The following is a 26,426-nucleotide window of genomic DNA, read 5'->3' as shown; positions in this document are numbered from 1 at the left end:
ATTTCTCAGACAGAAAAGACATGTCGAGGTAGAAATGTACCTTTCAGCTATTCATGGGTTCACAAGTACACTGGGGAGGACTGTTAAAAGCGTAGATTCTGATTCAGTAGGTCCGGTGGGCCTGAGTTCTATTTTTTTTGGGGGGGGAGGTGGTTTTGAGTAATTTTTATTTAAAATTTTTACTTCCTTATATCTTTTTTTTTTTTTTTTTTTTACTTCTTTATTAGAGTATAATTGCTTTACGGTGGTGTGTTAGTTTCTAAAAATATGGAACGCTTCACGAATTTGCGTGTCATCTTTGAGCAGGGGCCACGCTAATCTTCTCTGTATCGTTCCAGTTTTTTAGTATATGTGCTGCCGAAGCGAGCACGACTACGTATTTCTTAAACATCCCTGAATCCTTTAGAATCCAGGCGTCAGCTGGTTGTCTTTCCAGTGGCCAGGGGCTGAGCCCATGGCAGCAGGTGGGCCTTTCAGGCAGAGCGGCCCACGATGCACAGGTGATCGTGTTTCTAGAGCAGGTCTCATCTGGGTAATTTGTCCTACCGATAATTTTCGTACAAACTTCATCCTGAAGCTGCATGATTTAAAGCTGAGGAGAAAATAACATTGCCACGAGATGGGCGACAAGAATAGCATTTGTGTTGGAAAACAAACTGCAGTTTAAAACAGCAGACACTTGTCCGAGCTCGTGCTGCCGTGGACAGCCGGGCACTGGTGCCCGGACGTGGGTTTGGTCAGGTGATGGTGGAGCTCCCGGTGAAGGGAGAGGGCTCGGGCCCAGGTTGGGGTCTGCGGGCGCCCAGCCCCACCCAGGCCCAGAAGGGGAAAGGAGGTCCTGGTGACACAGCCTTTGCGGAGGGCTGCCGCCTGGGCCGAAGCTGGCGGTCCCGCCAACATGGGCCGTCGAGGGGCAGCTCTGGGCAAACACACGCGAGCCCTTAGCCTCTCTGCCTCACTGCTGCAGAGGCAGCCTTGTGCTTACACGTAGAAACATCAGGGTCATATAGGTCTTTGTTAAGTAAAATAAACGTGATTTATTTCTACTTACTGATAAATATATAAATATCTCCCTGGGCAGCGTTTGTGGAGTTGGGCTCCGGAGTGTGGCCTGAAAGCGGAAAGGCTACCAGCAGGCCAGAGGCCGGAGTCACCCCAGCTCACTCACTGTGACCGTGACCGTCTCTGGTCCTTGTTTCCTGGTGGGAAAGTGAGGCAGACGTGCCATCTGTCTTGGAGGCCACGGGGTGACCAGCGGGATGGGGTCAGCCTCTGCCCACAGCGTCTCCGGGGTCGCCCTCCCGCGTCTGCACCTGCAGCGTCCTGCCCGTCCCCGCCCGGCCTCCACGCCGAGAGCGGGGATCCCGGGCCCGTGCTGCTTGTCCCTCATTTGCCCAGGCTTTTTCTCCCTCCCCCCCGCCTCAGGGCCTGGTTCTCCATCCCAGCACCCCTTTCCTTATCTCCTCCATCTCTCATCCTGCGTTCTCTCTCCCGCCAGGGTGTGGGCGGATGTTTAGGGAATTAGAGGGATCTCATCAGCATCCAGGGACCAAGCGGCGCCTGTGCCTTCATTTGCGCTGAGCCAGGGCCGGCACCGGCCGTCTGTCTGTCTGTGGGGCGTCGCGGGGCCCTGGGATAGTAGAAGCTACAGCCCTGTGCTGTTGCGACTTCCTCCTAACCCGAGCTACTCTGCAGCACCCCCTTGTCCCCAGCACACACAGACGCTCGGAGTAAATCCAGAGGGGCTGATGGTGGAAGAGGAGGAGGATGGGGTGTGCGGGTCTGCAGACCTGGGCTGTGTGGCCTCAAGTGACTGACGAGTCTGTAAGAGGGGGTAATGGTTCGCACCAGTGATTCTAAGCCAGGAGAGAGGGAGAGAGAGAGAGAGAGAGAGAGAGAGAGAGAGAGAGAGAGAGAGAGTGTGTGTGTGTGTGTGTGTGTGTGTGTGTGTGTGTGTGTGTGTGTGTGTCGGGGCGTTGCCCAAGAGAACCAGGGTGGGGGGCTATCACCCATGTCCTGCAGGTCCGCCTGCAGAGGGAGTCCAGTGCCACCCACCTCCCCATCACTGCGTGCATGGACCAGGCGGAGCCCGCTGCCCTCTGGAGAGGGGAGCCTGGAAGACAGCAGTGCCTGGATTGTAGGGGCCAGCAGAGTACGGACCAGCTGTCCCCACCCACCCCCACCCATCAGTGATCTAACGGCCGTCATGTCCACATACATCCTTGACCAAGCTGCTCAGGCCGGGCTAGGCCCCAGAGAGGAGGTCCAGGTTTGACCTTCCGAGGCCCGCTGTCTGGGGGCAGGCTGCCACGTGACCGTTACTTTCTCATTTGGCTTGGCAAGGGCCGGACCGTTTCCCTGGGGGCCTCGCAGGGCCTCTGGATTCTCCAGACTCATCCTCTCTGGCCTGTGGCTGAGATGTTCCAGGGCTCGGGACCAGCCTGTGCCACTTGCTTCTGGTTTGTTTGCTTCTTCAGGCTCCCAGCATTTTTTCAGTGCCAAGACAGGATTCCCAAAACGGCGCATTTTCTGTGCGCGGCCCAGCGTGTGTGTCTCTGTAGCCACGTATTTAATCTCATGTGTAGGTAAGCACAAAGGTCCACATCTAGGGTCCTGAGGAGTGTGAGGCCCGGGTCCCTCACCTCTTTGGATACATACACACACAGGCATGCACGCACACACAGGTGCTTGGTAAGGGTCCCCGGCTCCAGGACCTGCCCCTTTGTCTTCTCCCTCCCTCATCGGGTTCCATAACCCTAACCCTCGATGCTTTTGACCTCCTCTGTTTACTGCCCTCAAATCCTAAAGAGCCATTTCCCTTTCACTCCCTCGTTCCCTCATTCATTCATCACTCACCCGACAAGGTATCTGCTGAGCACCTCCCATGGGCCAGACGGTGTTCTAGGCGGTGAAGATGCAACAGGGAACAGAAGAGACAGAGACCCTCGCCCCTGGACCCTACACGCACCCCTTCTGTTACCCTCTCTCCCGGGAGTCACCGTAAGTGACAAAATCACCCTGACTTCCCCGACGGTATCCTAACAATATCCACGCCTTCCTGTTGGCACATCCCCGCCGGCTTTCAGGGAGGGGCCGTTTCACGTCAACAGCACACAGTTCTTTGTGAGGATCTACCTCAGCCACGAGGAGACGTCCCAAGCCCACGTGCGTGCCGGTGGTCGGCTTCCAGCTTTCCCTCCTTTCTCCTGATCAGCCGCTGCCTCACAGCCATCCCCACGGTCAGAGCTTCATCGCGTACGTGGAGGGTCGCAAGCCACCACAAAGCCAGCGGGACCCACTGTGTGGGGCGTCTGTGCCCCTGTGCGCAGGGGCGTCGGGGCGAGGCCCTCCGGCGCATCTTTCCCCAGGTCTGGTGACCTCACACGAGTTGTTCCCGTGAGCCTGAGCCTCCACAGCTGCGAGGTGGGCATCCCAGTGCCTCCTTGGTTGACCGTTGTAAGAGGAAAATACTGCCAGTTACACGCCCGCTGTGGTGCTCGATGCCAAGAAGACCCTCCACCAGCGCCTCAGGGTCTTCTGTCCTGTCAAGGGCACCCTTCTAGAAGCCTAGGGTGGTGACATCCTTTTCACTGCTTCTGCCCCGGTGCCTGACGGCGTGGTCCGCTTCTGTCACCTCTCGTGGAGGAGGGACTAGGGTGGTCCAGGGCGGTCTGAGGGGTGCGGGTGAGGTTGCCATGCTACCTGGAACTGGCCAGGGCTGGCAGCAAGTTGGGGACCTCAGTGGCCTCAGCTGAGCCCTCATGAACGGGAGGAGGTAGGTCTGGGGAAGGAGCCTGAGGAATAAACAGTGTCCCGGGTGGATGGAAGTTGGGCACGGACCCGATGCGATTGGGGCTGAAGAGCTGCATTGGGTGTGGTGGCGTCAGGGAAGATCTGGGAAGCGATGGGGGATGTTAACTCGGCATCTGGGTGGCCCATCCCCCCTGGCCACTCTGCACGAACTGGGGCTGGAGGTGGGCAGGCCTTGGACTGCTCATCACCACCACGTCCCTCCCCCATCAGGTGCTCCCCAAGTGGGAAAGTGCCCGTCTGTCCTTTCTGTACCCAAGCAGAGCTTTCAAAATACAGCCTCGTGTGAAAAATAGACACGGTGTCTAAATGAAACACAAAGTGTGGCCGCCAAGCCTGCTGTTCTGTCACAGCCATCTGGTACGCGAGCTCCTGGAAGAGGGACAGGGGCCGGGGATGCGGGGTTCACGGATGCCGTCCGCAGGTGGTGAGGCGCTATTACTGGGTGTCGGGCGTGTGCGACGCACCTTAGGCTCCTGACCTACGTCGCCCCACTTCATCCTCACCCAAACCCTGAATTTCATACTGAATTTCTTCCCTTTACTGACGTGGAGATTGCAGATCACGGTGCTGCAGATGGAGCGTTTGTGCCCCCAAATTCATATGCTGAAACCTAACGCCCAGTGTGATGGTGTTGGGAGGTGCTCAGGTCACGAGGGTGGAGCCCTCGTGATGGGATGTGTGCCTTATAAAAGAGACCCAGAGAGCTCCCTGGTCCCCTCCGCATATGGGAACACAGCGAGGAAACAGCCCCCTATGAACCAGAAGGCGGCCGGCACCTCGCCAGACATCAAATCTGCCTGCACTCGATCTGACCCTGCACTTTTGGCCTCCGGAACTGTGACAAGTACATTTCTGTTGTTTGAGCCCCTGCCTGTGGTATTCTGTTGTAGCAGCCCAAACAGACCAAGACAGAGAGGTTAAGCAACGTGCCCAAGGTCCCACGCTTGGCGAGTCATGGGGACCTGGGCCCAGTACGGGCTGTCCTCAACGTGTCTGGACAGCAGCTATTTCAGAATGACGATATGAGACTTTTATGCGATTATTGACATTCCTCAAGATAACTTACATCATCGTCTTGTTGTTCCGTTAGTCTTGGAAGGGAGATGATGCAAGTTACCAATAAGAAGCTGAGACCCAGAGAAACAGCAGCTTCCCGGAGGTTCAGGTAGACGAGAGCCTGGAGCAGGGCAGCTCCTGACCCAGACCCCGACCCAGACCCAGACCCAGACCCAGACCCAGAGACCCAGACCCAGAGACCCAGACCCAGCACCAGCCCCAGAGACCCAGCCCCAGCACCAGCCCCAGAGACCCAGCCCCAGCCCCAGAGACCCAGACCCAGACCCAGACCCAGAGACCCAGACCCAGACCCAGAGACCCAGACCCAGAGCCAGCCCCAGCCCCAGCCCCAGCCCCAGCCCCAGCCCCAGACCAGACCCAGACCCAGACCCAAACCCAGACCCAGACCCAGACCCAGACCCAGCTGTGCGCAGCTCTTCCTCAACCCTTAACACCACCCCACCCCCCAGCACTAAGGGAGAGGGGAAGCTCTGTCTTGGTGCCCAAGTATCTTAGTGGGATGAGCCTGGTCCAGGGCGGGTGGTGGGTTGGGAATGAGCCTGGGCGGAGGGTGGGTGCAGGGGGAGCCTGGTCCAGGCTTTCTCAGTAGCGTGGACTGTTGAAGGCCACAGCACACTGGGCATGGCAGGACTCACAGACTCACAAATTGTCGCAGAATAGCCTTGTTGCCTCCTGGCCTTCGGGCTACTGCCAATAAAGGAGTCAGTTACAGTGACATCTGTCATTCATGTGACCTCTGCGTCTGCTCTGCGGCCATCACCTTGCTACTCACGCTGAGAACCAGATCCGGTCGGAGGGGGAGGAATTCCTGTTCTGTCTGTACAAACGTGTCTGACCTGACCTCTCTTCACGAACGGAGTCCAAAGAATAGTTTGTGCCGTGAGCTCGACTGTAGAGACACCGCTGCTCCAGACAGAGAGGACACGGTCGGGCTGCGGGGTTCCCCGGGCCCAGGGGAGCGGGCACTGCCGTCCTTTCTCTCCAGGGCTGTCTTAGCTCAGTGCACGTGGAGATGGGCACGGCCGCCTCTGCCCGGCAGAGCACTCCCAGGAGACCCCTCGGAGCAGGTTGACTGGGGGTGGAGGAACTCGCGTTGGCTGTCACACAGGAATCTTAACGTTTCGTGTGAAATGGGGCTTTCTTACGTGTGTATATGTGCCTCATACAGTGAGTGTTTCTGAAGGTGACACGTCGGGCCCGGGTGCATGTCACCCCTTCTCTGTGCTTTGCCACATGACGTCGAGTCAAGGTTCTGGACTTAGTGTCTCCATTAGCCCACTAGCCTCTTTCTGTAGGGACTACACGCTGCTATTCTATGGTCTGTTCGCTATGAACGGCATCAGCTCAGGTGCCCGGCGCCAAAACTGTTTTCTTTGTGTGGTCAACTGCTTTGCCAACCACTGGGCTGCATCAGCTCGAGGAAGACCACACGCACGCACACGCACACACGTGCACAGTTTACTGTTACGCGTCCCTAACAAGGAAGCCCCACAGCTGATACGTTACGTGACTGATGCCGTTCTCGGGGTTTTCCGGCCAGGTTTCTGCAGGTTTTCTAACGGCTGTGGAGGATGGTCAGCCTTCGATGTTCCTCTGTTGGAAGACACCATTTAGGGGACTGTAGCACTGATCTGAGCTCATTTCCCTATGTTGGTAAGCGTTGCAGATCAGGCCTAAACAGAAGGGGAGCCTTGGTGCTGCCTACAGCCGCCCAGTGACATAGGGCAGGGTATCCCCCTTCCCCCTGCCACACATCCAGGGATGTCGGGAACACAGCCGGGACTCCTACCCCTGCCTGGAGACCCCTTGATCCGGCTGTGAATTGCATTTGTTACCTGTCACTTAGCTGTGAGCAAAAGTTACGCAAGGGAAGAGGCTTTAGAGCTCTCCCGTGGCCGCCTGGCTGCGTCCTGCAGTGGAGACTTAGACCTCAAGTGTTTGTCAGATAGCTGGCTTGTCCTGCCTATCAGCCACTGGGGGAAGGATAGAAGGATGCGAGAGACAGGACGATTACGTCCACCGAAGGTGAAGACCAGCTGCAGCTGGCAATGAGAACAACGGGTCCGCCTGTCTTCTGCGTTACCCATTTATGGACTGTTGCCTTAAGGTTTTTCAGTGTCTCCAGTGAGAGGAATATTTTTGTGACGATGCAGGATGTTCCCGTTATATTTTTTTATTAATTTATTAATTTTTTTTTGGCCACATTGGGTCTTCGTTGCTGCGCGTGGGCTTTCTCCAGTTGCGGCAACGGGGGCTACTCTTCGTTGCGGTGCGTGGGCTTCTCATTGCGGTGGCTTCTCTTGTTGCAGAGCATGGGCTCTAGGCGCGGGCTTCAGTAGTTGTGGCACGTGGGCTCAGTACTTGTGGCACGTGAGCTTAGTTGCTCCGTGGCATGTGGGATCCTCCCGGACCAGGGCTCAAACCCGTGTCCCCTGCATTGGCAGGCGGATTCTTAACCCCTGCGCCACCAGGGAAGTCCTCCCGTTATATTTTTATACCGTTTGATTTGGCCTGGAGATAAGTTTTTTTGAAATTTTTAAACCGTTCATTCAAAATACTGTGTTCCTCATATATGTCGCAAAACTGCTGACTATTTGTACCCCAAAGTGCCAGTGTATGCAAAATGCCGATCTCATCTCAAAATGAAAGCTTCAGTCTCTAAAAGGTTACGCTTTCGAAAGCACACAAAGCCAGCCTTTTCTTCCAGACAGGGCAGAGGTGGGGGTCAGTGCCACACGCGGGGTGCCCGCTGCCTCGGGTCTGGGTGGGGCAGTGCGTGGAGGGAAGGGAGCAGCTGGAGAAGCTCCTTGGGGACCGGGACCCACGCCCCAGCGGGCCTCAGGGCGGACTGGCCGGGACCGGCCATTGTCTGACTTCCACTCGCTCTAGGGCGGTTATTACTCCAGTCTGATTGATAAGGAAACTGAGGCACAGAGAGGTTATGTGGCCTGCCTAAGGTCACACAGCCAGCAGCTGTGGACAGGGAAGGGGGAAAAAGCATCAGAAGATGCAGAAGGGCCAGGGGGGGTTCTGCAGTGGTTTCCCTCAATTCAGGAAGGGAGGGAGGGAGGAAATTAAACCCAACAAGATCCCAAGCCAGCTCACCGAAGCTGGGCACCTGGTAGGTGTCTGTGACGCACCCCTTCCCACATCCTGTCCGTGACCAAGTGTCTCCCACCCAGGGCTCACCTGGCCACCCCAGCTTGGTGTCCTCAGGGAGGTGCAGCCAGGGGTGTGCCAGCTCTGCCCCGCCCTGCCCACCCACTCAGGCCTCCTGTTACACACAGAAGCTGCTGGCTGACCTGGTCTCTCCACCAGGCATTAGCACGGGGGGCTGCTGTCCAGACACGAGACCCTGCCTAGGGGGCTTAGCACCGATGCCCCTCCTCCTTGGTGGGCGTGGCTCCTTCCTCCCTGCCACTCACGTTCCATCCACCATCAGCGGGAATGTGTTGAACATACCGTGTACTGGGCTCCGAGGCTGCAGGGTGATACGACGGCCTCGACCTCTGAGGGTGGGGCAGCAGAGACAGGCCACAGCAAGTGTCAGTCCCTAAGAAAACCACCGTAGGCTGATGAACATAAGCGGGGAGACCCGGTGGGGGCCGAGACTGAGAAGCCCGGCGCTGGTCAGCTTGCAGTTGGGTGGGCAGGAAAGCCTACCGGGGATGCTCAGTGAGTCCAGAGGCCAGGAGGGCTTTGTCCCCGCAGACGGGCCTGCGTGGACGCAGGCCCTGTGGTGGGAAGAGATGCCGGGGCCCAGGCCTGACACCAGCTCCTCCACCTATGAGCCGAGCACCTGCCCGGCATGCAGCGTGGCCCGGGACGAGCCTGGGGGTGGGGCATGCAGGGCCCTGAGCCCTGAGCGCTTGGGGAGGAATGTGGCTCTGCTTGAAGTGCAGTGGGCGCTCGTGGGGGCGTTTTCCTTACGCTGTGATCCGGTTTGTGTCGTTAAAATAATTTCCCTGTTGCTGTCAGTTATTTGTGGAGGGGGATGCCCGTGCGGGAGGCTGCTTTAATCGTCCAGGCCAGAGGTGGCGGCCGCGTGGGAGGGCGGGCCGCATGCGCTGGTCGGTGGGCACGGTGTGGCGGTGAGGGTGGCAGGACGTGCCACAGAGGTGGGCGTGGGCTGCAGGAGGCGCAGGTGTCTGGCCCAGGTAACCGGGGGGCCGGTGGGGAGGAGCGGAGGGTGGGGGGCGCAGTGGGGGACCTTGGGTTTCGGTCCAGACACCATTAGCTTAAGGTATCAGCCTGCGTGCCAGTCCTGGTACCAGCAGAAGTGATCAATGGATGTGGCCGCTTTTGCATGGAGGCTCCTGGGCTCAGGCCATCCCCACTGCCCCCTCGCCTGTAGTCCATGCCCGTGCCCAGCACACCTGCAGGGGGACCAGGGGAGGAGCCCGAGAAGTACAGGGATGGGCCGTGGCCACCCTTCCCGCTCCGTTGGGTCCCCGCCGGGTCTGAGTGACTTCAGGAGCTGCCCAGACCTCCCCCACTCTGCGGCAGCGAGGACCCCCCGAGGTGTGGTCCGTCGTGCTCACGGTGCTTCACTGGCCCAGCCCCGGTGCCAGCCCAGGTCCCGTGCCCCTCGACGCCTCAAGCCGCTTACCCTCCTCCCGGGGCCTTTGTGTGAGATGTTCTCTCTGCCCGAAATACTCTGCAGCCCCGCCCCACGGGCTGATGACTTTCCACCCATGAAGCCCAGCTCGCGTGGCCCCTTCAGGGAGCCTCCCGGACCCTGTCCCCAGGCCCTGGACTCAGGGTCCCCTCGTGGGCACAGCCTTCCCCAGCCTGACGTCACCGGGTCACTCTCCGTGGCCTGCTCCCCTCACCCCATCAAGAACGTCTGGGGAGGGACTACCGGTCGCACTCCTTTCTGTTCCCAGGGTCACCACGATGTTTTCCACTGAATGGTGGTTCCCTGCCACCCTCGAGTGACCGTCCCCTTTCCAAACAGCACATCTGCTTTTGTAGCCGCTGCTGAGAAGGGGCGTTAGGGTTTCCTCGCATGTGGTGGGCTGGGGAGTCTCTGGGGGATGGAGCTTCACTGAGCGACTGTCGGGGCCCCCCGGTCTGCAGGCCTGCTGCCACATCCTGGGTTTGATCCCCTGGAGGCCTAGGGAACCAGGTGGGTGGTGGCGATGGGGCCTTGAAGGAGCAGCGTGGTGACACGATGGGGTGGGTGGCCGTGAGGAGGGAGGGGAGGGAGACGGCTGTGTGAGTTTATAAGAGGGTATCAGCTACTTCCCGGTTTCTTCATTAAGCGGTTGGCCAGGCCCCTGTGTGAATTCATTTTGAAATGGTCTGAGAGGCAAAATGACTTTAAACATAACTTTTGGAAGAGAACATTTCATTCTGCTTACTCAGCATGGTGTAGCCATTAAAATGCTGCTTTTCCTCCTTTTTGAAAGCTACCCCTGAATAATTTATGGCTTCACCTACTGCAAGGTTCGCGGAAATAAAATGATTTCAGTCAGGGCGGCCGTGGAGCCGTCTTCCCGGCCTCATTGTCAGGTCAGCCAGGGCCGGTGCCCATGGCACCAGGACCGCCTGGAGCCCTTCCAAGAAACGACTGGTGAAAGAGAATATGGTGGCCACTTTGCTCTCTGGGCCTTGGTTTCTTCTTCTGCAAAATGAGGGCAGTTAGAGCATTCTAAAGCCCTCAGCCTGCCGTCAATGGATTTCTGTGGATAATGTCTCAGTAAAGGTTACCCAGTTGTAGGTACCTCCGTAGGGCCAGGCACTGTGCGCGGTGCATCCCCTGCGTCCCCCGTTCAGCCTGCCCCACACGACAGCCTGGCAAAGCAGCTATTACTGTGCCCACTTTATGAACGGGAGAGATGAAGAAATCTATCCAAGGCCGTGCAGTTAGCGAGCAGTACATTTAGGGTTGCACGTCCCAGATCTGTCCATCTGCATTTAAGACCTGGGATGCCTCATGTACACTGTCAGTCTTAATTTTGCTGTAGGAAAGTTGTTTTTCAGAGACTGCCTAATTCAGTCGTACAGGAAAGTTGGGGGTGGGCTGGGGGTGAGTTTAAGCTTCCAAAGAACGTGCACAGCTTTTATTAGAAGTCACTATGAGGATGCAGTAGAAGCAAAGCTTGTCCCCTTCAAGTCTCTACGTACTGTTAGCCTGGCTTACATGGAGTTGACAGCCATGTCTCTTTAAGGATGTGTGTGTGTGTTTCAAAAGGCCGTCCTTGCATTTGTAAAAAACTGTGAGGTTTTCATTGCATTGGTGAAATTATCTAAACAAGACCCTTCAGATTTATTTACTAATAAATTAAGAGTCACCACCCAGACAGTACCTAATAGGTTGCCGTCTCGCTTGAACGGAATCTTTCGGGCCCCGAGTGGTGAAAGGATTCTTATTTCCAAAGTCACCTTAACTTACAAGGAGACGAGAGCCAGAGCGCCACGCCGAGCTCCTCTGTTCCGAATTCGCTGTGTCTCTGGTGGGGGCCCTCCACGCTCCTACCCCGCGGGCCTTTCTCTCCGATGGTGTTTCTGGTCTGCCAGATCTGTGAGGCGGGGCCGAGTGCAGGGCGCAGTGGGGAAGCGGGGCGGCGTGTCCCGTCGGGGGAGGGATGGAGAGCAGGACGCTTCGGGGCGCGTGTTCGGGCTCCTCCCTGGAGGGAGTCGGGAGGGAAGGTGGCGCTCGGGCGGAGGCCTCGAGGGGACCCAGTGGCTGTAGCAGTGGCGCTTGGCCTGCCTGTCCAGGTCCCATCCGGAAGATGCCGCCCAGCGCCAGTGCCGTGGACTTCTTCCAGCTTTTCGTCCCTGACAACGTCCTCAAGAACATGGTGGTGCAGACCAACCTGTACGCCAAGAAGTTCCAGGAGCGGTTCGGGAGCGACGGGGCCTGGGTGGACGTGACGCTGCCGGAGATGAAGGCGTTCCTGGGCTACGTGATCTCCACCAGCACCTCCCACTGCGAGTCCGTCCTCAGCATCTGGAGCGGCGGCTTCTACAGCAACCGCAGCCTTGCCTTGGTCATGAGCCAGGCCCGCTTCGAGAAGATCCTCAAGTACTTCCACGTCGTGGCCTTCCGCTCCAGCCAGACCACACACGGCCTCTACAAGGTCCAGCCCTTCCTGGACTCCCTGCAGAATGGCTTCGACGCCGCCTTCAGGCCTTCCCAAACCCAGGTGAGGCCGCCAGCCAGGGCGGGGCCTTCAGGGGTGGCAGTGGTTTGGGGAAACGGTGGGTGGTGCCCTTGGCACCCTCCCATCCTGCCTTGACCCCGAGGTCACCTCCGAGGTATCCCTGCTCGTCCCCCAGGCCACCAGCCCATCCATCCCCATCCAATCAGAGGGAGCTGATGGAGGAACAGCTCCAACCCACATTCAGCGTTTTGCTCCGAAATGCAGTTTCCCTCCTCTTTTTTTTTTTTTTTTTTTGCGGTACACGGGCCTCTCACTGTTGTGGCCTCTCCCGCTGCGGAGCACAGGCTCCGGACGCGCAGGCTCGGCGGCCATGGCTCACGGGCCCAGCCGCTCCGCGGCACGTGGGATCTTCCCGGACCGGGGCACGAACCCGTGTCCCCTGCATCGGCAGGCGGACTCTCAACCACTGCGCCACCAGGGAAGCCCCTCCCTCTCCTTTAATTACACTTTCTTTGTAAACGATGGTTTGCTCAGGGTAATGTTAATTTTCTTGTATCCTCCGAGTACGTGCTCATCTGCTGGTGGTGAAAGGAGGCGAGAGGCCTTCTAGGGGGTGAAGGGAACGAACCTGGGGTTGCAGCCGTCCTCAGGCCGTCGGAGTGGCTCAGGTGCTGAGGTGCCCTGGCCTGCGTGGAGAGCTGGGTGCCTTTGGACTGGAGGTCACAGAGCCCCGGCCCTGACTGTTTACAGCCCCTCACCTTCCTCGCTTCCTAAATGGAGGCTGTGTGTGCTCTCAGCTCCCAAGCCCCGGCCTTCTGGTTGGCTGAGGCAATCGCATTTGGCTGTGGTGAGACAGTCTCAGAATCGTCCTCAAAGTTGCTCTGCGGGTCGGGAAACTGAGGAGGTGGCTCTTTCTAGAAATTTCTCTAAGGAAAACATCAGGAGGTTCTTGGCCCACGTGAGCCCAGTTCCTTTTGACCTGTTCCATACGGAGACAAAATCTTACTTCTCTTTTATTTGTACATTTAAAGACCCACCCACCCAACTACTTTTCCTCGTGCTTTTCCTTAAAGGCCTGCGTCACGAGCCTCAAGTTCTTTTCGCTGTTCTCTTTGCGATCCTCTCCTAATTCCCTGTCTCACCTTCTCCGCACAGCTGGAAAGCACAGGGTTTCTGTGGGGAAGATCATGTCCTGTGTCAGGTCCGCGGTCCCTGCACGGTTCTCCTGCCTCTGCTCTGCTGTCCTGTGAATGTGCCGGCTCATGAGGGTCTCCAGGTGTCTGTGATGCGCCTTCTGACTCCTGGGAGGTGCTCCCTCCTCTCTGCCTTTGCAGGTTTCCCATCTCCAGGACCCCGTGTGACTCCAGGCTTCCCAAATCCCCCGACTATTTATAGGGCAACGAATGCCGTTTTGTCTTGTCACTCACCTTCCTTCTTACCAGGAGGTGGGGTCTTTGGGGACACACGCCCTGCCTTATAACAGGCCCTGCAGGACCAAGTTCAGGGCTGGGCGTGGTTTTTTTGTGTGTGTTACTGAATATTTGCTTGGTTGAAAATGAGCTAGACCAGAGACACATGGGCTGGGCTGCAAGGGGAAAAACACAATGTTCTGGCCATTCTTGGCATCAAACATTTGAAGAGCTGCTGGAGGGCTGTGAGCTCACTGAGACTAAGCATCTTCCCGGAGTCAAGCAAGCAACTCCATGGATGATTGATATTTAACAGCCTAAAGATAAGGCTGCCCAGGGTCCTTCCGGCCGCTAGACGAGCTGTACCCATGATTACACCCATGTCTGTGTGTGCCTGCCGTGTGCCGGCCCCGGGCGGTCTGATCCCTCTGGAACTACAGCATCAGACACCTGAGACCTGCGTCCCGGGCGATCACCATGCTGTGTGTGTGTCCCCAGGGTCCGCTTAGCCGGTGGGCACGCTGGAGCACCCACTAGCGAATTCTGAGCTGTGTGGGCTCACCCCTTCCCAACCCCAGACATGGGTGCCGTGAGGGGGGGCAGGTGTCTGGGGCGGCAGCTCTGCCCTCCTGTGTCGTACGGCTCAGATGGGTACGAGGGGAGACCCTCGAGAGACGGTCACTTCATTCTTGCCACCCACATCTTTTCTTCGCGTCCACTTGTTGAGACTGAGAAAAGAGGGGCTGACGTGAGATTTAGTCTGGGGAAGGGCTTTCAGCTCTCTGCTCACATTGGGTTTTTTTGTTCCCCCCACTTTGCTTTTTCTTTTTAAAATTTTACTTTGTATTTAATTTTTATTTTTACCTTTGTATTTGCAAACTTATGTGCTCTTGTTGCTACCATTTTCCATCCCGTGCTCTATATGTTGGTCAGGATCCCAGCAGGAAACAAATGCTATGTTCCAGAAGGGCAGTTGCAGAGAATTGGAAGCAGGGACTGTGGACAGTCAGGGTTTAGGGGCATCACCAGGGTGGCGAACACCTGGGCTGGCAGCAGCGGGAAGCCGCCGTGAGCCTGTGGCGCTGGCGTGGGCAGGCAGGCAGGGCTCGCATCTCTTGTTCATCCCTCCCTCGTGGCCACACAAGCCAGGTGCTGGGGGCAGGGCCCTGGGGTGTGCGGTTTATAAGAGGTTGGCCACCAGGACACAGCGCAGGGTAGGAAGATGGAAAGGGGGTCTGGGGGGCAAACAGTACCCGGTAGAGTCCACCCACCAGACAGGAACATGAGGCAGAGGGGAAGTCCGAGTCCCTGGGATTGGCTTTCCAGTGCGCTGGTAATCACCTGGAATTTCCTCTTCCTCCCGACTCTGGGCCCCATTGAGCCAGCTCTGCTTGAGGAGGGCCAGCCAAAGGACGTGAGACCAGAAAGTGCAGCGTGGATTGGAGCGTGCTCGGGCCTTCCTGTGGGCTGGTGGTCCCGCCAACGCGGGCCGTTGAGCGGCGGCTCTGGGCACACACGCGCATGCCCTTAGCCTCTCTGCCTCGCTGCCGCAGAGGCTGCCTCGTTCTTACACGTAGAAACATCAGGGTCATATACGTCTTCGTTAAGTAAAATAAAGGAAACCCTCAAGGTTTCCTGGCTTTCCAGCTCCTCCTTTTCTGAAGTCCCTGTTGGCTCTGGAACATTCCATTCAAGGAGAAGGTGTGTTTTCAAGTTGCAGTCCTCCACCCCGAGGCCTCAGGGCTCCACTGACCGGTCTTCACTCTGCCTGTTGAGACCAGTGGGAACAGTCCCCGTCCCATCCCCCAGCAGACTCCGCTCCAGGCTCCGGGGAACAGCTCTGCATCGCCGCCACGCACACACCGCACCTGGGCACACGGCACACGGCACACAGCACCCTCTGCCCTGCAGTCTCTGGAGCCTTTTTATTCCAGCAAATGTGACCCTTTGGGATGAGCTTACAGAGTCTCCAGACTCGATCAGTAACCCCAGCAGTGGGGTGCGCCCAGGCACGAGTGTTTATACACAGCTACCAAATGGGGAGATGCTGCATCTCCTCAAGCCCGGGGGCAGATTAGTTAAAGGAGGGTTGGGGGAGGGATTGCGGAAGTCAGTACATGGCTGCCGTGTCTCCCCTGCATAACCACTGCCCCCCCCCAGCCTGAGCTCGTCATACCCGGAAGGGACTCAGAACACACAGCTGGGCGACAGCAGTGCTGGCCGACGACAGCCTGGCAGAGGAGGGGGCAGTTTTTGGAGCTCTGGAGAGTGCCCTACCCCGTGCTGCGCTCAGCTGTGACCCGTTCCACATGCCTGTAATGAGGGTAGAAAAGAGGAGAAGCCATGGAAGGCCAGGCGTTCCTGCTGGCTCTTTTGCTTTGGTGATTAAATAGAAACTTGAACGGGACTCTGTGATAAGTGCAGGTGGAGTAGAGGACGTTGGCTTTCTGGAGAGCAGAGAGAGGGCCGCATCTTCCTCACTCCCCACTCCACCCGCCCGCCCCTCCGTGTGTGGGACGTGGCCATCCTGCTACAGTGGTTCCACATGGGCTTTGAAGGTTTGGGGAGCCGCACGGAACCGGGCACGAGGTCAGCCTCTCCAGCCTCCCCTTCGTGAGCTCAAGGCAGGGGAGGCCGGGCTTAATGCCCCCCGCTTCCAGCAACAGAACCCTGGAGGGGCTGGTATGCACACCTAAGACCCAACACTGCAGGGCCGTTATTTCTTAAGTGGAATTCGAGGTAACATTGATAGGAGAGTGGAAGGCCACTGTCCATCTCACACTCGGTCAGTGTTATCCCCTGTTCTGCCCTCGCCAGGCCACTTTCTGACATCACCTGGGAGCTCGCTGGGAATGCAGAAACTCAGGCCCTGCCCCAAGCTTTCCGAAACAGAACCCACATTTCATAAGATTCCCAGGTGACTTGTTTGTTTATTCAAGTTGAAAGGCCCTGATGGAGAGCGGGCATTGGCACGCTTTTTCCGTCAGTGGCCAGGTATTAGACTTTGGGGGCCGTGTGGTCTGTGTTGGGACCTTGTAGCCCAAAAGCAGCCACTGACAGCACGTCAGTGAGGGGCACGGCGGGTTCTGGGAAAACTTCATTTAGAGCGGGCAGTGGGCCAGCCCCTGACCTGGAGTTTTGTGGAGAGTTCTTGGAATCATAGTACTTCCAGCATTCTTCATTTCAGTGAACGACACATGTACGTACCAATCCATAAGGAAGCTTGAAGTTGGATTGGAAGGGAAGCGTAACAGCTTCCTAAAATTTACCCAGAAGTCCCCCCAAAAGCTTTAGCTTGAAGAAACAAAACTTGGGGAACCCCTGGAACCTGTTTTTATGCCATTTCTTTTTACTTTATTGTCTTGTCATTGAAAAAGTCCTGTCACCGTGCCATCTAGAAGTGGAAATAGGTGAAGTAAGTTTAAAAATTGCCTGGGGAGTCCCACGTCAGAAAGGACGTGATGACCCAGAGGAGAGCGAGAGGCTCGGTCGTGGCAATGAGGGAACTGGGTCATTTCAGGAAGAGTTTTTAAAAAGAGAATGTTTAGCCTGGGAAAAAGAAGGTCGTGGGCCAGCATGAGAGCTGTCCGGAAAACCTAAAGAACCTAAAGAATCGTGTGAAGTTGGGTCGGTAGGTTTAGGTTAGATGTAGGTCACCTTTGCGTCAGTGAACGGTTGGAGCGTCCATCAGTGGAAAGGTCTTCCTTGAAAGGAAGTGGGTGTCCCCACCAGGCATGTCCAGCTGGAAGTCAGGACCCCTGCTGGAGGTCCCTCTCCCAAGTGAGAGTTTGGACTGAGGACCTTGGGCCAATAATAATAACTGTCATGATGATTTCCATTTACTAAACACCTGCTAAGTGCCAGTTTCTCATTTAATCCTTCCCGAAACACTGGTATAGACAAATGAGGAGACTCGAGGAGACTCAAGGGGACTCAGGATCAGAGAGGTAAAGTAACTTAGCCAAGGTCACACAGCTGGTCAAAGGCAGAGACTAGATTTGAGCCCAGACTTGAAGACCCACCCTGCGCTCACGCTGCCTTCCGTGAGAATCTCTGCTTTTTCTTTCCCGGCAGGTGCTACACGAACCCCTGATTGATGAGGACCCTGTGTTCATTGCCACGTGCACAGAGCGGGAGCTGCGGAAGAGGAAAAAGCGGAAATTCAGCCTCTGGGTCCGGCAGTGCTCTTCCACTGGCTTCATCATCCAGGTGAGCCCCGGGCTGGCCCTGGAGGCCGAGGGAGGATTTGGTAACCGGTGAACTTGCCCACTTACCCTTTTCACTGCACCTCACAGATGCTGCAGCTTCGGCTGGGCTGCGCTGCTCTCTTCCTTGCTGGGGCCCGGGGCTAGCTGGCGCTGTCCGCTGCACGTTCTTCCTGCCCACTCCGGCCCCTGGGGTTAAACAATAGCCGTAAACACCGATCAGGGCTCAGGCCCTTACAGTGTCAGCCAGAGGCTTCACCAGAATGCTGGGCACAGAGGTCGCTGCCATGGCTCTCGAGAGCGTGCCGTGTGACGTCCCAGAAACACCCCCCAGACCCCGCCGGGGCTCTGTCCTAAGGACACCTTCTTCAGAGGCCTGCAACGGCATCAGGAGCCCGGCCCTCTGAGCCTGCCTTGCTGCCTGCTCCCTGGCTCTGCCCTGCAGAGGTGGCCGAGCTCTGCTGCGGGAACAGTGCCAGACGCCGCCGAGCTGCCGGAGCGGCAGGGTGCGGGGCGCACGGAAGGAAGAGATGGGGCTGGCGAAGCGGACCCCGGCTGGGCTGGTTCCTCCCGCCCTGCCGCTCGGGCCACTCGGCGGCCCTCACTGCCCTGCCCGGCTGCAGCCCCAGGCCCAAGGCGCAGGGGCCTTGCACCCCCCTCCCCCGAGCCAGGGAAGGATTCGTAGGGAGGTTCAGCTGACATCTCCGTGCCGCATGTGCTCGAGCCGCGGCAAGGAAGGTGCATGTGCCCCAAGCAGCAGCCCGCCCTGCCCCGCAGGCCGGGGGGCTTCAGGTCGGGCTGGGCCCAGGCTCTCCAGCTGGGCTCACGCACAGGCTTCAGGCTGTTGCTAGACAGACCCACCCCAGAGCGGGAAACACTCTGGACGTACAGCCTGGGCCCTCCCTCCCCACACAACCCCTGCCATCACTATAGTATCTTTTGCCGTGACACTGCCCTGGGGACAGGGGAGCCCGTTTCACTGTATATATATGACATTCAGTCATTCTTTGAATAAATACTTAACCGCTGAGTGCTGTGGCCTGCAGCATCGTGCCAGGCACCGGGGTACAAAGTCATGGCTCTGCCTTCCCAGGGTTCTGCCTGTGTGGGTTTTGAAGGAATGTGCGCATGTGGGTTCTGCGTGCATCTGGCACCACTTCCTTTTTTTTTGCGGTACGCAGGCCTCTCACCGCTGTGGCCTCTCCCGTTGCAGAGCACAGGCTCTGGACGCGCAGGCTCAGCGGCCATGGCTCACGGGCCCAGCTGCTCCGCGGCATGTGGGATCTTCCCGGACCGGGGCACGAACCCGTGTCCCCTGCATCAGCAGGTGGACTCTCAACCACTGCGCCAGCAGGGAAGCCCACCACTTCCTTTTTACTGTAAACTTGATGAGTAGCGAGGAGTCACGACCATTACCTGCAAGGCCTCTCTCTCTCTCTCTCTCTCTCTCTCTCTCTCTCTTCCTCTCTGTGCGGGTTCCTCCTAGTTTCTGTGAAACCTATAAAATCCCCATCTGTCAGATAAAAGGTTTGGATGGTACCTTGAAATTTCCTTTTATTTCTAAAACTCTCTGATCCTAGGAAGCTTTGTGCAGCTTGAGGGTTTGAATTTAGATGTCAGGATGGAAGCTGGCAGCTCCCGGTCCCAAGCAGTCTGGCCTCCGCCGAGGCCGGGGTGACTGGAAACCCCGTGCACGCAGGTGCTGAAGGGGTACCTACCCTTGACTGCAGGCTGTCCTGTGGCAGGTGGAGCGAGGACTTTCGTGGCCTCCCCAGTTCGTTGGTCGAGATGAAGGTGTTTGTGGTGGCAGCAAAGCAGGGAGGGACACCTCTGTCTGAGAAGGACCCATGCGGCCTGAGGACGGTTGTCCTTTTAGCATCCTGGCCCTTGTCTTGGTCCCCCAGACCCTAATCCTGGTTAGGCAGTGGCCCAGGCAGATCCAGCCATGGGGCGAGGGGCAGGGGGAGCCTCCCACCCCCGAGCTTTCACACCTGCATCTCCTCTGTTCTCACACCAGCCGTGAGGTACAGGGGGCAGTGGTGTGCACACCCGTTTCCCAGATGAGTTGGCTCAGCTCTGCTAATGTTTAGGGACCCCCTCCTCAGTCCTGGGGGCCAGCTACAGCCCAGCTCTGCTACTTCCTGTGTGAACTAAGCCGGCTCCCAAATTGTCCTGGATCTTAGTGTCCTTAGCTGTATAGTGAAAGGATGGGGGGCCTTAATCAGTGAGGCCCCTTCTACTGCAAGGTTCTGTGATTCTTCTTTTTTAACGTCACCTGTGGGACGGTGTACACAAGCCCATTTTCTTCATTTTAGTTTGTCAAATAAATTCTTCTTCTAAATAACTTTCCACTGGAGGATCCCGGTTACTGAGCCTAAAGAGGCTGTGGCCATGCTGCTGCCCTCCCGCTGGTAGCAGGTCTGAGGCTGGCCGATGGGAGGCCGGCAGACGTGGCGCATGAAGGGGTTGGAAAGGGCGTGTGCATGGTTCTCCTCTGGCCTCTCCGCCCTGACCCTGGGCAGATATCCCAGCTGGATCGCCGAGTCCTGAAACCATGAACTCATAAAAGTGATCGCGGGCCACTGAGGCTTTGCTGTTGTGTGTGACACAGTTAACAGAATTGCCCCGGGGCCTGCCAGTTAGGGTCTGCAAAGCTGACCAGACAACTTTCCTCCTGTTACCCTGTCATGGACACAGCTGATACCTGGAAGGGACAGTGGATTCCAGGAGACCCATGGCCTGGCTTTGGCTCTATAGTGTCATTCGGCCAAGACTGTAAGGTTTGCTGACTGGACTGCATGCTTCTGAGGTAGGGCCGCATTGGGGATTAGCTCCGCTTGAAAGATTCTAGATCAAGGTTTAAGTGAGGAAAAAAACATTCCAGATTGGGTCGTGGTTTCTCAAGTGGTCCCAGTAAAGGTCATTGTGAGAGCTGACCAGGAGCTCCAAGCCTCAGAAGCGGTGAGTGCTTCCCCTAAGGGCACCCGAGCGAGGAAGGAAAACCCACAGTTTGACGGACACTGCTGCTGACGGGGAGGGTGTCCAGGGGAACCCCGGTATTTTCAGTACTTTTATAGGCTCACTACTCTTGAATTCATCTGAAGGGGAATCTCAGAATCAGATGAAAGTGGTTGAGAATCCTGGGTGATCTAACCCGTGAGGAGACGGTAGGGAGGTGTGTGGGAGAAGAGGTGAACTGTGTCGCCCTGAAAATGAAGGAGTTAATGTGTTTCACTTCTGGGGGTGCAAGAGGGAGGGAGGGATTTCTTCCAGGAGGAAGAAGCCATCAGAGGAGGTGCGGTCACTGCAGAGAGAGTCACACCCGCGTGGAGATGCTGTCCCGTGTGATGAGGTGGTGTCGCCTCGTCTGTCCTCAGCTCTCTCCTCCAGCCCTCCTTCCAGAATCTTGTGTGAGAGGCCTTGATCGTGGTGGGGCCGGTCCCCCACTTGGCGTTTGTAGAGCTTCCCTGCAGGCCTACTCACCACAAAAGCCCTCGGACCCAAGGTGTCTACCTTGGGGTCTGCCCCTGCACCGAACGCTGAATACCGAATCAGTGTGTGACGATGGCAGCCAGGAGACTGCTGCCTGTAGGACTGGGGCCACGAGTCTGAGGTAATCTGTCAAACTCATTCGAGGACTTTGAGGGATGAAATTTGTATTGTGTCTTGTGGGCCTATCCTGAAGGAGCGTATCTTTTTTTTTTTTTATTGTGGTGAAATGTACGTCACGTGAAATTTACCCTTTAGGCGGCATTAAATACATCCCAGTGTTGCGCAACCATCATCACTATCCATTTCCAGAACTTTTTCATCATCCCAAACAGCTGGGAGCATCTCTCTTAGCTGCGGGATGATACACGATCACACAGAAAGAGTGAAATCCCCCCAGGCAAAGGCATCCTCCGGATACACTGTGGATGCTTCTGGAGCTCAGAGGCGGGGTCACCTGGCACCCTGGTCTGGTTGAATGTTCAACTCTGGTCACACTCCCCCTGGTCGGGCTGCTCTACCTGCTGTGCCTTTGGGACTCCTAGTTACGGGCAGGTGAGTGGTCGGGACAGGGTATGTGCTCGGCTTTTGGTCCCAGCGCGGGCCGTCTGCGTTCCGTGCAGGAGAGGTGCTTGCAGTCACGTGTAGTGTTCTCTGGCAGTCTGTTGTCAGATGGTTCTGGTGCCGGGGGGAGGGGAAGGGGGCGGTTGCAGGGTGCCCGTGAATGCCTGCTCTGCTTCACCTCTTTTCTGACCCGGCCTTTCTGGCTTTACCCTCTGACGTTAGCAGGGCTCGGAGGGCGTGATGGGTAATTTCGTGCCAATTTGGCTGGGCCACAGCACCCAGTTATTTGGTCAAACACTATTCTGGATGTCCCAGTGGAGGTATTTTTAGATGACGTTACCATTTAGATCAGTGGACTTTGAGTAAAGCAGAGTGCCCTCCCTCATGTGGGTGGGCCTCATCCAATCAGTTGAAGGCCTAAATAGAAAAAGCCTGACCTCGCTGAAAGGAGAGGCAATTCTGCCAGCAGACGGCCTTTGGATACGAACTGCAGCTCTACCCTGGGTCTCCAGCCTGCCAGGCTGTCTTGCAGATTTTGGACTTAACGAACCTCCGTAATCACACGATCAGTTTCTTGAAATAAATACCTCTGTCTCTTGCTAGATGGATAGATGGATAGAACTCTCTCTGTATCTCTGTCTCCATCCCGTCGGTTCCACTGCAGAGGGATTTCCGCTACCACCTAACTCACACAGCCTGTTTGTGTCTGAGGCTCCCTGGCTTCCTAGAGGGCAGGGACCACGACTTCTTCAGCCTTCCCTCTCTACAGCCTAAGGGGCTTGCCAGCTTTTTTTTATTTCTTCTGAAGTCAGAGACATCCCTATAATCAAGGAGTTTACAAAACAGATGGGAAAACAAGACGTCTACAAAGGAAAACCTAAGTGCAGGTTGTTTTCTAACCACATTTTATGGGATTAACATTGTGCTCAGCACTGAAGACCCAGGAGTGAATGGAGCCCTAATGGCCTCCCTCCTAGGAGAGATGGACGTATGAAAAATATTCATGAGTAATAGATACAATGGAATACTACTCAGCCATAAAAAAGAGTGAAATAACGCCATTTGCAGCAACAGGGATGGGCCTAGAGATTATCATACTAAGTGAAGTGAGTCAGACAGAGAAAGACAGATACCATATGGTATCACTTATATGTGGAATCTAAAGTATGACACAACTGACCTTATCAACGAAACAGAAATGGACTCACAGACATAGGGAACAGACTTGTGGTTGCCAAGGGGGAGGGAGGGTGGGAGAGGGAAGGATTGGGAGTTTGGGGTCAGCAGGTACAAACTATTACATATAGAACGGGTAAACAACAAGGTCCTACTGTACAGCACAGGGAACCATATTCAGTATCCGGTGATAAACCATCATGGAAAAGAATATGAAAAAGAAAGTCTATATGTGTATAACTGGGTCACTGTGCTGTACAGCGGAAATGAACACAACACTGTAAGTCAACTACACTTCAATAAAAAAGTAAGTTAAAAAATATTCCTGAGTGCATTGTGACCTGTGTGCGAGGGATGTGTGGAATGTTGTGAGGCTGTAGGGTGGCGCCTGTGGGGCTAAGAAAGGCTCCCGGGTGCCCCAGAGGGGAAGGTGGATGGTGCAGGCAGGGATTGAGGTTGACAGGTGAGAGCCAGTGTCACTCGCCACAGGCCAGCCCTGAGCATGGCCACTGAGAGGACGCAACCTTGACAAGCGTCTTGCTGTCCTTACTTTACACCTGGGAAAACCGAAGAGACTGAGTCATTTACCCCAGATCGCCAGGCGATGATAGGTGGAGGCAGGGATGTGAGCCACAGGGCTGGCCGGCCCCCTACTCCGCGGTCTCCGCTCCCAGGACCCCTTCAGGGAGGGAGAGGAGACACCCGGTGACCCGGCTCAGGGCCAGTGCGCGCCCATGCAGTATCTTCTTTCAAACATGGGCGGGCGTCTTTGACACCCATCGGAGTGTTTCTGTGACTCACCTTCGAAGTGTCCTTTTCAGGAGAATCAGGTGATCCGCGGCGTTCCTGTCCACAGTGGAGAATCCTCGAGGCAGACGGAGGCGCCCACAGCCTGGAGTACTTGTCGCGGGTCCCCTGGAGGATCTGTAGGCTTTGTGACCCCAGGTTTTGACGGCAGTGGAATGAGCAGGTGGGGGAATCACTGGTGACGTGAGGCTCTGACCATCCCGAGATGCACTTGCTCCTCGGGTACAAAGCTCTGTGCTCTGAGACCGCGGCCGATGCCTTCTTTTTGCAAAACCACTGTCGTTTCCACACCAGAGGCACGTGGCGCACTGGAGAGAATGTTCTTGGTGTGTCACAGGCCTGCCGAGAGCTGCCCCGACCCCAGCAGGTCCTCCGGCCCGTGCCGTCTGCGAGCCGAGGGCCCAGCCTGTGCCCTCGTCCATGGCTCCCAGTGAGCTGCGGGGTGCAAGGAGGGGTTTGTCCAGAAGAGGGCATGTCCAGTTTCAGGGGAAGCCGTGTCACCGGGCGTCCGTGGGTTCTTAGTCTGCGACACTGAGGTCACTCATCTTGGAAGCCTGTGACCCTTCCATGGGCACAGGAGGAAACTGTCTCTGTAGAGACTGCTGTTCTGTCTCTACCATGTCAGAAAGATTGAGAATAAAGTGGGGAAAACGAGCACAGTTGAGTTAATGCTGTGTTGACCTATGGTGGTTATGTGCAGCCCTGAGACTCTTTGGGGAAGAAAGAAAAGAGTCTACTAATGAAAAAAAAAAAAAAAGCTGGTATGGTCAAAAGCGCCGAATTCTCCCATTTGAGTGTGTTGAGATAGGCCGCCTGCCTCTGCAGTGTGAGACCCAGGGTCCCTGAGCCGGAGGTGGTGGCTGGGAGAGCACCGGGCAGAGGGGGGCACAGAGCAGAGGCCTGGGAGGACCGTGCGGGAGCTTTAGTTAAGGGCCGGTGCTCTGCCCGCAGAGGACACCTGGACAGTCTCTAGAGGGTTGAGTGCTGGGTGCCGAGCGGGGGCAGAGCCGTTCTAAATGGCGAGCGTGGTCCTACCGCTCAGTGAGTGCGCCTACACCAGAGACACTGGGCTTCAGAAGCCGGAAGCCAAATGGAGCCCCCAGGCCAGGGGACCCTGCCGCCTGACCCCGTGCACATCACCGGGGGTGTCCAGGAGACCCTGGGAGCATCTGTGAGGGGCCGCACACTTGGTGTGGCTGGACCAGCTGCTCTGGGAGCCTTTTCCTCCCTTCAGTCTAATCAGTAGATTAGGAGCTGCTTCTTCAGTTCAGAAAAGGACAGTTTGCATCCACGGAGCGCTTGCCGCGGGCCAGGCTCCACAACTAAGCGCTCTACGTGCATTGCTCACTTTCTGTTCACAGCCGTCTTGGGAGGTAGGGGTGCTCCTGCCTCTGTTTCACGGTAAGGAAGCCAAAGCCCAGAGAGATTCGCTACCTCGTCCGAAGTCTCAGCCTAAAGGGACAGACCTGGGATTAAACCCAGCCTTCCCGACCCCGGAGCCCACCCTCTGGACCACTAGGGTATGATCTGTCCCCAGGAAGATAACTTTTCTCCCTTTAGACAAAACCCAAGTCTCTGTTTCTTACCCAACTTGATTGTTGTGTGATTGATGTTCTAGCCTCAGATTGTCACTGATCTCCCTTATTTTGAGACATGCTTTTTATATTGAAAGAACTTGAGGATTTTGCACTGAAGGTGTTTTTTTTTTTTTTCTTATTTGACTTCTAATTTTTTTGCGTACTAGTGAATTGCTCCTGACCTAAAACGAACCGGATTAGCTTGAAAAATGAGGCTCAGAATGGAATTAATTAACAAGAGTGAAATTTTGCTTGTGGAATCAAAAACTGGGCAGCGCGTATACCCATCTGTTTAATTGTGCCGTGGCCGGGATGCTAGCTTCAGTCCTGTCCAGGTTGAATGTGGCTATGTCCCAGGATGGAACTGGCTGGGGCCCGGGACATCTGTCACAGACCTGAGTGTCTTTGAGCAAGTGGCTGAGCGCTAATCCCTTCCTCATTCTGTGGAATGGTTTAGTCTGTCCAGCCCTTCTTACCGTATAGGGAGGGAGAGACAGTAAAGAACGTAAGTGCCGTGTAGGTGCATCAGGCACTAACTGGATCAGATTAAACCCTGGCCCCCTCCCCAAGGAACTACCCTCATGCGAGGGGTGCAGAGCCCACCTTCTCCTCCAATCCGTTGTTGTTGTTTTATTGAAGTATAGTTGGTTGATTTACAATGTTGTGTTAGCACAGCAAAGTGATTCCGTTATATATCTGTTCTTTTTCATATTCTTTTCTGTTACGGTTTATTACAAGATATTGAACACAGCTCCCTGTGCTCTACAGTTGGTCCCTGTTGTTTAGCTATTTTATGTATAGTAGTGTGTATAATTTATCCCTAATTTATCCCTCCCCCTCTTTCCCCTTTGGTAACCATAAGTTTGTTTTCTATGTCTGTGAGTCTGTTTCTATTTTGTAAACAAGTTCATTTGTATCATTTTTTTAGATTCCATATATAAGCAACATCATATGATGTTTGTCTTTCTCTGTCTGACTTCACTCAGTATGACAATCTCCAGGTCCATCCATGTTGCCGCAAATGGCATTATTTCACTCTTCTTTATGGCTGAGTAGTATTTCTTTTTTTTCTTTTTTAAGAAAGCATTCTTTTTTTTTTAATTTATTTATTTATTTTTGGCTGCATCGGGTGTTCGTTGCTGCGCGCGGGCTCTCTCCGGTTGTGGCGAGCGGGGGCTGCTCTTCCTTGCGGTGCGTGGG

The 26,426-nt window shown here is 55.9% G+C and overlaps 1 protein-coding gene and 1 non-coding gene across 2 annotated transcripts in view; one reads left to right on the top strand and one right to left on the bottom strand.

Moving 5' to 3' along the window:
• Positions 1-26,426, top strand: part of PGBD5 (piggyBac transposable element derived 5) — an 89,071-nt gene that overhangs the window by 41,521 nt on the left and 21,124 nt on the right. Inside the window, 2 exon segments of the mRNA XM_032608458.1 lie at positions 11,614-12,041; positions 17,483-17,617. Of these exon segments, the coding sequence (XP_032464349.1) occupies positions 11,614-12,041; positions 17,483-17,617 (563 nt within the window).
• LOC116742094 lies at positions 262-370 on the bottom strand. The gene has a single exon (XR_004346365.1). It is a non-coding gene; the product is annotated as a U6 spliceosomal RNA (small nuclear RNA).

The sequence above is a fragment of the Phocoena sinus genome, chromosome 16 (assembly GCF_008692025.1).
Source record: "Phocoena sinus isolate mPhoSin1 chromosome 16, mPhoSin1.pri, whole genome shotgun sequence".
Lineage (NCBI taxonomy): Eukaryota > Metazoa > Chordata > Mammalia > Artiodactyla > Phocoenidae > Phocoena > Phocoena sinus.
Note: the sequence above shows the minus strand (reverse complement) of the source record. Positions and strands in the feature narration are given on the sequence as shown.